The sequence below is a fragment of the Petaurus breviceps genome, unplaced genomic scaffold (assembly GCF_028583685.1).
Source record: "Petaurus breviceps papuanus isolate PSGF00001 unplaced genomic scaffold, PetGlider_PUasm1.0 79, whole genome shotgun sequence".
Taxonomy (NCBI): domain Eukaryota; kingdom Metazoa; phylum Chordata; class Mammalia; order Diprotodontia; family Petauridae; genus Petaurus; species Petaurus breviceps.
This window is the reverse complement of record NW_027186523.1, coordinates 31,156,647-31,169,167: the sequence shown is the minus strand read 5'-3', so window position 1 is coordinate 31,169,167 and position 12,521 is coordinate 31,156,647. Positions and strand designations below refer to the sequence as shown.

Sequence of the window (12,521 nt, the reverse complement as noted above, 5' to 3'; positions counted from 1 at the left end):
TCAGAAATTAGATTTGATTTCCCCCTGTAAAATGTGAATAATAGCTAATAAGTATAATGTTCCAGAATGAACATTGAGAACGAATATAGGTAAGGACCCTGTGGCCCACCTTGTCCCTTACCTGCACTCTCTTATCATCTAGGAAATATAGCTAAAGTCCTAGTTGTAGGATATAGGTAGCTAGTGATACCAGCCTTTCTACATACTGTTTGGAAAAGGTAAGGTAAATTCTCTCTCACCCATGCATACTAAAATATGGAAAATAGCATGTCATGTTTCATGGTTTTTATTTAAACTCCATTGGAAGCACTATTGTTCTCCTTAGTATCACTTGGAGAGTTATAACATTCCCCTGATTTTTCTTTTACATTATTTTTGTGTACAAAAAGTTAAATATTTCCAAATGATTATTTAACAGGTCTTGATTTCTGCTGAGAATAAAACATGTGGTAAGTGATTTAAGCTTTCTTTCCATTTTGTTTTCAACATTGATGAAAAATATTGAAGAATTCCATTCTTTTAGACCTTTGAGTTACATTTTGCTATCTACTTCAATGGATACATGATTTCATCACTGCACTTTCAGTTCATCCAGGTCATCTTATTGGTGCAACTCTTGTTCATATCTTCTTACAAATCTTTTGGGACATCTACTTAACATATTGGGATCCATCTTCTTATAGTCCCCCACCTCCTTTTCTGGTCATAAATCTCTTTGACAGTATCTTTTGATACTACTTCTTACACATGATTCATTGTTTTTAATGGATTGTTTTTATATGCTGCAGTTTTGGGGGTTTTTGGTGACCTTCCTATGTCTTTCCATTGTCATTTCAGTGTACTCAAACTTTTAAGGTAATTGCTGCCCAGAGATGTGAAATACGAATACAGACTGGATTTGGTTCCTTGTTGTTTCCTATATTCCTATATTTGAAAAAAATTATCTGAATTAACCCACCTGACATGTTTTGATTGTGACAAACCCATCCCTTCTGTAAAAGCATAAATTTTCATTTATTTTAGTCAAGATTTATAAGGCTGAAATTCAAATTAGAAACTCAGTCAAATGAATTTGTCATAATTAAGTCAATCTAATATATATTACATATCCTGATTTATTTACTTTATATATTTAATATACCATTGAATTGTAACTATAATTTCAGTCATGCCAAAACTAATTATTAATAATATTGTAATCAAGTGTTTTAATGCTTGATATTGCAGCTTAATAACATACTTTATTGCTTTTTAAAATTAAAATTATGCATCTTAGCAAACTTCAGTTTGCTTAAATTGACCTTGTTGGGGATAAGGTTTCATATTTTCTTTTAGGTATAAAGGTCAGCAAGTTCATTACTAATTCATTTTAAAAATGAAAATAGTTAACATAATATTGCTAAAAACTGATTTTTCTAAAAGGTAAAGTTGTTTTGCATTTTAAAAATTGAAATATCTAGGGAACATATAGCTTTAAACAGATTCTGCATATAAGTCAAAAAGCAGTATAGAAATCCTGCACTATAATATATTGATGAACAGACTTGGACTATGTTTGCCAAAGATCTTTTGCATCAAGTAGAGTAGAGTAGAGCAGTCATATCTGTCATCCCACGTATTCATCCTCTCTTCTCAGATACTTTATAGTTAAGAAACTATCTGTAACTAGAACCAGAATTATCTCTGGATACTATCTCTCAGAATAATAATTCTGTAACATTCGTTTGTTCATTTATAACATTCAACACCAGTTTCAACACAAAATCTAGGAGGGTAAAACATAAGCTTTAGTATCACACCAGTATATTTATAGGCTGTATTTTTCATTTAACTATTTAATTGTTTTGGTGGTGAGAACTGTTAAAATTACAGAATGTTTTAAGTGTTTAAACAAAATGTTTGGCATAGCATATAGAAAGTTGGACTAGAAACCAGGAGGCCCTGGGTTCAAGTGCCTCTGACACATACCTGATTGTGCCACCTTAGGCAAGTAACTTAACCTTATCTAAGACTTATGTTGAAGATAAGGTGCTAACTTTCATTGATAAGTGAGAGTTTTCTCAACTGGGAGTTCTTTCTACCAATGAACCAGGTCTTATTCCTCTCCCTTTAAGTACTTAAGACCACAAATTTAGATTTGGAGAATACCTGAAAAATGTTCTCCATTTATATAAATTGTAACTTGTCCAAGGTCACATGTAGTAAGGGACAGAATTGATAAAAACCCAGGTGTGTGAATTTGACTCCTCTGCACTATCCATTGTACCACACTCTTTCATAAAATAACCGCACAGTTCAGAAGATGGTTACAAAGAAAATACTGTCAAAATAAAGTGCCTTAAACATTCCAGCCACAGAAACCTAAAACTCTTGTTAAACTTAGCTATTTTTTGCTCCATGGTTGTATCATACTTGCATCCCCATCCCCACTTATGAACATTTCAAAAATGAAAACTTATACTATAGAATAGAAAATGTAAGGCTAATAAAATTGACTCATCAAAAATATAGTCGTTTCATGTTCATGTGACTTTCAGAAACACATTGTTAGTGTTGTTGAAGGTATACTTAGACTTACATGGTTATTTCAGCAATATAATCTGTCTTATTGTCTATATTAAAGTTCTAAATTTACAATGTTAAAAATGATTGTAGCTAATAAATTTTTGTTTTGCTTTGTTTTTTAGATCACCCTGTAGAGAGTGATCAGACAGAGACTAAAATAGAATGTCTACTCCCTACTTTGAGTAACAAAGATCATCTTTCAGAAGAAAGTCCAGCAGAAGCCACAGATATTGGTAATAATTCTATTAATCAATATGCTATTTTTACCTGCCACTGGTTACTGTTCTCCCCAAATTTATAACTAAGCATCAGATGGTTATATTAGAAAGAACAGAAGACCAAATTCTCATAATTCTTGGATTTCCTTAAGATAAAATCAGTAGTGAATCAAACTTTGTAGTGTTTTATGAGTGTAGTGTTCACTGAGTTGATCAAGAAATAAATTGAAAGTATACTTAAATGAATATACCACATCAAAATGAATAAAAAACTAAAGTACAAAGTACTGTTTAAACAGTTTTCCTTTAGTTTTGAAGCAATGTCAAATATATTTATTTTTTTCTTAAGTTGTATCAGTGTTGGTTTTATTCCTGATATTGAATAAAGCATTTTAAATTTGCCAAACAAATTTGTAATGTTTGAGGATTTTTTTTTTAATGTAAAATTCCTTTATGGAAAATTGTTTATGTTCCTAAAGTTAAAGGTACCTGTAGAGTGAGAAGGCTATAAATAATATGCTTCAAAACTCTGAAAGATGTATTCTATCTATATTTTGACTGTAGGTTTTGGTAATCGTTGTGGAAAACCCAAAGGACCAAGAGATCCACCATCAGAATGGACATGATGCAAGGGGACAAAGGACACATAAAATTATACTGGAAAATTCAAGTGCCACTGAAAACCAGATTTATAGTATTTCCTCTCCCACCCCCCCACCCCCCCCCCCCATAGAGAAAAGATTGGGTTATTGTAGGTGGGGGTGGTTGCTAAGAGAGCAGTGTAGATTGTTACCTACAAAGGATATACTTTTTATAGTAGATCCATTTTAAATTTGAAAGTTTGCGACAGTGGATTCCAGTATTACATTCTAATTTTTTGGAGGGGGGGGAGGGCTGGGACCATCTACTCTGCCTTATTGTACACTTAGGAAGAAGTATTACATATGGTTTATTTTGTAACTTCAAGTATTATTGCCTTAATGTCTCTTAACCCTGTTACACGCTGCTTGTAGACATGTTAATACAGTAATACTTTTATGAGAAATTGAGTTTATGGACTACTCTTTTGCTAATGTTTTATTATGTATGCATTATTTTGTATATGTACAGGGCAAGTAAGTATATAATTTGATAAAGTTGCAATCATAAGATATTAACAGAAGATGTAAGATATCTCTGCATGATCTAAATCTTTGTCTACCTTATTTGTAAATTATTTGCCCTGATGTTTTAGAAAATAGTTTGATTTTTAAAATTGCTGGACACATGCTACCAGCATTACAGGCTAGCAGAGATAAAAGATTGTAATAATACATTTTGTAAATTGTAAGCAAAAGGTTATTTTTATATTATATACTGTTTGTCGATCCTAATTTGTCCTGGTTTTCATCTAGTTAATAGAGATTCAGTAAGTGCCTTGGAACAATATTGAATTCTCTTAGCTCATGTGTGTTACTTTAATATTTGAGTTCATCTGGGATTAGAAGACTATCAAAATGTCTATGTTTTAGGATATTTCACCTGCCAGTAAAAAACAAAACCAATTCTACAAATTGTCTCTCTTGATTATCTTTTTAGCTTTCTTAACAACCTTATACCTTTTATAGGAATTTTATTTCTTTTCTTTTTCTTTCTGGATTGAAATCCTTTTAATTGCATTTTTCCCATTTAGCCTTCATGTCATAGGGACTGGCTGAAATATCCAAAATTGGAACAGGAGCTAGAATCAGGTTTGGCTATTTTCAAGAGATTTCTTTTCTCTTGATTTATAGTTCCCTATTGAACAGATTGGTGAGATAATAGAGTAAAGGCTTTGAGGAAAGAAAGTGGGATCACTGTAAAAGGAAAAAGCTGATGGCTTTTCTGTGGTAGAAAAATTAAAAATCAATTATCCTTCCATATTTATCCTTAACTGGATTTTTGTTGTTGTTGCTTATTTACTCAGGGATTTTTGTATTCAGTGAATCAACAAAAATTTATTCAGTTCCTCCTGTGTGCCAAGTTACCATGCTAGTTGCTGGAGATAAAGACAGAAAATGAAACAATCCCTCCTCTCAGGCTTACATGATATCAGGGATGATAATAAGTATTTATATAAGTATATACAGAATAATGCAAGGTAGTTAAGAAGGCGGAGGGCACTTGTAGTTGTGGAAATTAAATAAAGGCTTCTTGGACAAGTTGGTGCTTGAAGGAGGCAGAGGAGAGGAGAAAGTGCTTTACTGTCAAGAAGTCAGCCAGTACAAAGACATGTAGATAATGGAAATGAGGTACTACAGGTGATGAACAGAGAATGCCATTTTGGCTGGACCACAGAGTTCAGGAAAGTGACCGTATGAGTTTGGAAAAGTGTCTCTTCAAGATTTCAAACTTTGAGCAGAAATTGTCTACCAGCAAGCAAGATAGTCAAGGAGCTTATATTCTAAGGAGGGAAGACAACACTTAAAAAGGAGCTGAAAGGCCAGGTACAACAAGCCCTTAGCATGTTAAGAACCTTTTGGACAGTCATGGGTTTCAGTGAGAAGGGAGGTGTAATACTCTTTCTGTTTTTGTAAAATTTTGTCTCCTCAATTTCTAGTTAAGTATATGGAAAATAAGGTAAGGCATATTGCTGTTTTCGGTACTTGAGATGACATTGCATTGGCACAGAATTTTGTACTTGGAAGTAATCTTAAATGTTCCATAATTCAGTTGCTTATTTAACAGAGAAACCAAGGCTCAGGGTTGATTAAATGACTTACCCAGAACCAAACATGTGGCAGTGAGAGAAATACCAAACTGAATGGATGAATAATATAATTTTAAAATGAATTTAGAGTTTTGGTCAAACCATGGATTTTAGATTGGAGGCACACATTAGTTATAGCCAAAGTCGATAGAATCCACTGAGCATGTGTTTTTGCCAAGAATGTGTACACAGTCCCTCCTTATGTATTTTGCTTTTGTCCAAAGGTGTCTGTGTCCTTTTAAAAAGGTTTTAATAATAGGATGGAATAATAATTGAATTAATGGATGAAATTACTAGTATATATGTGAATTTAAAAAAAATAGTTTATCTGTATTCTTAAAAAATATTAAGATAGGGCTAGCCCTAAAAGTTATCATGTTAATATTTTGTCATAAATGAAAATTTTAAATAATAAAGTCCATGTAGTTATTAATCTATTTTAGTATTCACTATAGAGTTCTTTAATTCGTGTTCCTAAAAAGTTTTAGGAAACTTGTCTTTTCATTTTTAGTTCCTTATCATGTTAAAAATGCAGTTTTGTTATAATGAAATGCAACAAGAATATCTGCTTTTTTCTAAAACCAGGTCCAAGTTTCACTTTTTCTTTTCTAATTTTGGACTTTTGTTACATAGTTCTGAAAAGCCAGAATTTCATGTTTTGGCAAACAGAAAGATGCAAAAACTATAACAAAGATTTTTAGCATAATCTCAGGAGTCATTGTCTGCATTATACTGAGTAATGCCTAGATGTACAAAATATATCTAGTTTAAAAATATGAACTATGTTTTGATGTATTTGCTATAAATTATTCTGTGTATACACACAATGTAAAATGCAGAAAGCTAGAAGTTTTTAAAAACAGTACTTGGATTGTTCTGTATGATCAGCCTAAGGAAAAAGACCTCAGATTATTCAGAAAGAAGATAATAATAATGATGATAATGATAGCTAACATTTTTATAGAGCCTGCTGTATGCTAGGCACTGTGCTAAGTTCTTTATAATTTTTATCTCATTTGATCCTCACACCTGGATTTTAGGTGCTATTATTATTCCCATTTTCCAGATGAAAAAACAGACATAAGAAGTTAAGTGACTTTTCCCCAGGATCACACATAAGTGTTTCAGGTCATATTGAACTCGGGTCTTAGTGATTCCAGGCCTGGTGCTCCATCCATTGTGCCACCTAGCTATCTGGCTTTAGTGAATTATCCTTATTTCATGACTCCTTTCCACAAACTGCATTCAAGCCAAACAGGATTACTCTGTCCGAATATGTTCTATGCTTATCTTTCACATCCATGTTAACTTTTCTTTGTACTCCTGGAAGCTCCTAGCTCTTCTTCTTCAGTTCCTACACTAGTATGAAGTGTAACTTAAATATCATTTTCACCATGAAAGGCATCACTTTCTTGATGCTCTCAGCACATAATAGATGACACTATATTTGCCTATGTTAAACATATTCCTGTGACTGGAGTCTTCGTGAGGTTATATAGTATTATAGATAGAGAGCTGAAAGGAACCTCAGAAGGCATCTAGTTCAGTCCTCATTTTACAGATGAGGAAACTAAGGTCCAAGAAAGTTAATTAAGTACATTAACAGAGAAAAGATTTGAACCTTGGTCCCTTAACCCCAGAGTCAGTGGTATTTCTACCATGTTGGCTTCTAGTCAAGGATTGTATTCTATTATATATTTGTTCTCTATAATATATATTCAATCAAGTAATTTAAGGTATACATGGAGATTAATCCTTTGAATGTGTCTCATAAATTGGTGCTACAGGATATGATTCTCCTGGTTTTAAGCATAAAAAATTCTTTTTCCTAAGTGATTTACAACTATCCAGGATAATCAGATGCTTTAACCAGTCCTTGTTTCTGATTTTACATGCTTCTGATTCCAGGAGAGATGTTAAAAATACATTCAACATCTTATATTGAATTCTTAACCTGATACAAACATATATATAACACAGAACTGTCTTAAGAGTGCTTTTGTTCTTAAATGGAAGGGGAAAGATATCTACAAAAATTAAAGATAGAGAGTATGGTAAGTATAAAGGAGAGTTTCAGGAAATGTTAGCAAAAATTGGAGGACTCGGATCACTTTTAGCTGGATTGATCACTGAAGGCTTCACTGAAACCTGAAGTCCTCTCACTAGCTTGCAGGTGGTGGCTTGAGTTGGGTTTTGAAGGAAGGAAGAAGTCTAAACAGATAAGGGAACAGAGTCTACTCCATTCTTGGGCAAAGGCTGAAAGAAGATTGAAGAAAAGAAATAGCCTGTTTTGGCTAGGATATAGAATATGTGAAGGTGTGAGATTAGACAGTACTGTGGAGAAGATTGTATAGCTAACCTAAAGAGTTTGCCTTCTGTTTGTTAAACGTGAATGGGGAGTCACTGAAGGTTTATGAACAAAGGAATAGCATAAAGAGACTTGTAGAAAGATTTCTGGACAGCAGTGTGAATGATGGGTTGAAGAAGGTAGAAGCAAGGAAAGGAGACTGACTAACTTGGGAATTATTAGGTTACTCTAGGCAAGAAGCCTTGAAAGCCTGAACTGTGTTGATTGGTTGATACAGGTGTGAGATGTTTAGAGAATTGAGAAGGCTTGAAACCTGCATATAGGAGGTGAGAAGAAAGATTTGAGCATAACTTATGTTTATGAACCTACTTGATTGGGAGGTTAGAAGAAAGGTTTTCCTAGAGGGAGATGGCTATGAGTTAAGTTACACTCAGTTTTAAGTTTGCTCTCAACAATGAAGAGAGTAAATGGGAAGATGAGGGGTGAGAGCCAAGGATAGAACCAATGCTTACATTTAAGGGAGCAAGAAAAGTTTAAGGGACTAGAGAAAGGATAACCAGAGGGAGAATGAAAACCATGACAGTGTCATAGAAGCACTATAACAGTTGAATGGCATTAATGCCATTAAAAGAACCATCCATGTTGATTAAATCAAAAGTTTAGTAAAGTAAGGGATTTGAAGAAGATGATGAGCTAATAAATTCAGTTAAACTTTTGTTAAGAGCCTTCTATGTGGAAGTCATTTCCTAGCAGTGGGGATGGAAAAATGAAACACTATGTTTGGAGAATACAACCTCTACAGAGGTTAAGTATAAAGTAAAATTTTTTTTTTCTTTTTGGAGGGCCATTGGGGATAAGCGACTTGCCCAAGGTCAGTTTTTGTGTTAAGTATCTGAGGCTGGATTTGAACTTAGGTCCTCCTGATTCCAGGGCCGGTGCTCTATTCACTGCACCACCTAGCTGCCCCTGGTATAAGGTAATTTGAAGAGGGATAATCAGGGAAGACTTCATAGACAAATTTTTGTCTCTGAAGTAAACCTTAAAGCAAGATAAGGGTTCCAAGAAGTAGTGATAAGTGGGGAAGGAAATGTGTTCAAGGTCTGGGGTATGAAGAGAGGAAAGATAGAATATAAGGTTCAGGGAATACCTAGTAGCAACTGGGTTAGAAAGGACACGAAGAGGAGTAATAATAAAATAAGGTCATTGAGGTTGGAATTAAATTGAATATTAGGGTATGGTAGATAGAGCCTGCTAAAGTATGACTTGGTACTACAATTCATTACCTAATGTCTCATTTGTGATTATGCTTCTTCCTGTGACTTATATGTTTACTATTTGGACTTTATCTAAACATAAGTTTTCTGACTAGAAATTCTTTGTATTCTTGGAAGTACCCTGGTGATTGAGAGAACTTCTGGTATGTTTGTGCCCATGCCTATTGATTATTTTTTCTGACTCCTAGTTTGCTTTAGTTTCCAGTATTTTTACATCCTATCCCTAAACCAATAGAGGTCTCTACTGATACACTTCAAAAATTGACTTTCTGGATAAATGTCTACCTAGAACCAAATGGAATACTCTTCACAGAAGAGACACTTTTACATCTCTTTTTTAATGGTTTCAATAACCATTCAGAAAAATGAGCATTCCATTTCTGTGATCATACCTCATTCCATTCAATTCCTTACATTGCTCAAAAGATAGCAAAACATAGATCTTGAAGCAGAAGCAACAGATGAGGTCCTATTTTTACCAATCATTGCTTTACAACCTCTATTAAGAAAGGAAAACTGATGTGAAAATAATAGGGCCCCTTTTTTTAAAAACAAAAAACCAAAAACGCAAGAAAGCCATCTGTGGTTGCTTACTCCTCCTACAATTGTGATCAAAATACTGGCATCACTGAATGGATAGTGGAGATCCACCTTGAAATGTAGATCCACAGGTTTTCCTCTGTCCAACCTTCCTGAGTCTTTAGTTGTAAATATACCATCTAATAAATTTAATTTGGATTTGTAATTTTTGTGTCTATTTGCTTTTTTTTCCTCTATCATGAATTATAATTTACTATCACCTTTGTCTCTCCTCACTCTCAGTTTGACTCATAAAGAGTTGTTAGCTATTAAAAGTAGAAAGCAAAATGAGTTGGAGAACTTATGTATATTTTATCTCAGAAGCAATACATTTTTTGAGCAAAGGGGTGATAAGGTTAGATCTGTTCGAAAGGAAGATGGTTTTGGTAGCTGTATGAAAGATAAGCTGGGAAAGGAGACTGGAAGCAAGGAAATAAATTAGGAAACTATTACAAATATCCATAGGAGAAGCAATGAAGGCCTAAACTAGAATGGTGGTCTTGTGGATAAATGGAAGGCTATTCATATAAGAGATAAAATTAACAAGACTTCGCAATTGATTGGAGAGGTAAAAAAGAAGGGAAAGTCATAGATAATTAAATGACTTGAGCTCTTCAACTTCTATGTTTGTCACATTTTCTTCTCTCTGGTGTCTTCATAAGGAATACTTGAGAAGTCTTCTTTAAAGGTTCATATCCCACCCCCAAGATTATATTTATTTTTTCTGGTTAGGTCATTTTTGTTTGTAAGCTTAAGTCCTTTGCTTTTTGTAATATTTTGTTTCAAGTTCTCTACTCCTTTTGGCTTGCTAAATCATGTGTAGTACTGATTGTGGCTCCTTAGTACTTTTCTGGCTGCTTGTAGTATTTTTTTTCCTTGAACCTGTGACCTCAGAATTTCGGCTAAATTTCTGTGAGTTTTTATTTTAGGACTTGTTTAAGTGAGGGGTAAATTCCCCTCCACCCCCATTTTTACATTTCCTCATGGTTCTATCACAGCTAGAGAGTTTTGGGATGTCTTGAAATATTATATCTGGGTTCCTTTTTTTGGTCATAACTTTCAGGTAGTTGAATAATTCTGAAATTATCACTTCCATTTCTTTTCTAAGTCAGTTGGTTTTCCTATGGAGTACATTTTTTTTTCAGTCTTTTGACTTTAATTATTTCTTGATCAATCTGGCCAGTTCTAATTTGGCCTGGATCTGTGACCTGGAACTGGGTAGGGGACAACACAGCTGCCAGATGGCAGCTATTCATGCACCCAGTGCTAGAGTTCAGGGATCCCTTGGGATCTCTTTATACTCTGGTGCTTCCTGCTCTGGTGCCTTTTTTCAGTCCACTTTAGTCCAGGGATGGTGACATGTTCCCCACCACTGCATATGCCCCTGTTTAGACTGTATATCCAGTATCTACAGACTTCTCTGTCTCCTTAAGTCACTCTGTGCTCAAAAAATGACTCATTGTCATTTTCTTGAGGATATGAGACAGGTGAGCTGGACATATACATCTTCTCATTCTACCATCTTGACTCTCCCCAACCCTTTCCTATGTTCTCTGGAAGGAAGGTGGTGGCTTAAATAGAAATAGATAACTGTAGAGGACAGACTGGGGAAAATAAAATGGCTTCCATTCAAGAAATGTTTGAGATTCAGAGGGACACATTTCACAGGATGTCTCCAGCATGCAACTGATAATGTGGAATAAGAAAGGCCATAGAATACATAGGAGAGCTAGAGCTAGGTCCTAGGCTTGAAGTTCGAGATGATGAATTCTTAGAAGTTGATGAGATCACCAATGGAAAAGTAATGTGACAGAAGAGAAAAGGGCCCAGTAGGGGGCTTTGAGTGTTTTCTCCGGGATTAGAGGACCAGAGATAGATGACTGTTCAACAAAGGAGAGACTGAGGTCTGGTAAAAAAAAAAAAGAGATAAATGCAGTCTTAGATAAGCTAAATGGAGATAGCATCCAAGAAAAGAAGGTGTTACAGTGTCAAGTGTCAAGTAGAGACTACTCAAAAAATCAGATTGTGCAGCTGAGACCACTGGTAATCTTTAAAAAGCCATTTTGGACAGGTGAAAAGCTAGAGCAAGAGGTTGAAGAATTAATGGAGAAGTGGAAGTAGTAAATGTAGACTCTAGCAAGAAAAATAAGATAAAGTGTGATTCCTAGATCAGGAAACAAGCCTGAGTGAAGTTTTTTTTTTTTTTTTTTGCTTTTTTGAAGGGGCATTTGGGGTTAAGTGACTTGCCCAAAGTCAGACGGCTAGTAAGTGTTAAGTATCTGAGGTCAAATTTGAACTCAGATCCTCTGGTGCTATTCACTCTGCCACCTAGACTTCCCATGAGTGAAGATTTTTAGAGACTGCCATGCTTATGTTTGTAGAAGGCAGATAAGGAGCCAAACAAGAGAGAGTGCTCCTGGAGATGGGATGAGATCAAAAGTGTGAGTTCTAGAAGAGTTGGCCTTGGTAAGAAAAAAGTTCTCTTTTTGACTTAAGGAAAATATGAGATGATAGGTGAGCATATAGAAGGGGAACTTTCATTGTATCACAAGATTCATGAAATCACAATTAATAGAGTTGGAAGAAGTCTTAAAATTTATCTAGTTGAAATCCCTCTGATGTATAGATACTGAGTCTCCCAGTGTGACTTATATTTCAAATAAGGTGATTGTACTAGATGTTTTGCTAGATCATTTCCGTTTTTAAAATTCTACAATTCCCTAAGATTTTAATTAAAAAATGTTAAGATTGAAAATATCTGTTTAATAGAGATTTTTTTTCCCAAGTATTCTTTTGGCCATTGGAGGGCTTACAAATGCAACAGATGTGTACATTTAACTATGGCACTT

General features: G+C 34.4%; 1 protein-coding gene across 4 annotated transcripts in view; it reads left to right on the top strand.

Moving 5' to 3' along the window:
• LOC138175887 (tyrosine-protein phosphatase non-receptor type 12-like) overlaps positions 1 to 4,336 on the top strand; it is a 118,446-nt gene extending 114,110 nt beyond the window's left edge. For all 4 annotated transcript variants that reach the window (XM_069106535.1, XM_069106533.1, XM_069106536.1 and 1 more), the window contains 3 exons: positions 419 to 449; positions 2,688 to 2,798; positions 3,348 to 4,336. In XM_069106535.1, coding sequence (XP_068962636.1) covers positions 419 to 449; positions 2,688 to 2,798; positions 3,348 to 3,409 — 204 coding nt within the window. In that variant the 3' untranslated portion in view covers positions 3,410 to 4,336. The remainder of the gene's footprint in view (positions 1 to 418; positions 450 to 2,687; positions 2,799 to 3,347) is intronic.
• The last annotated feature ends 8,185 nt before the right edge of the window (positions 4,337 to 12,521 follow it).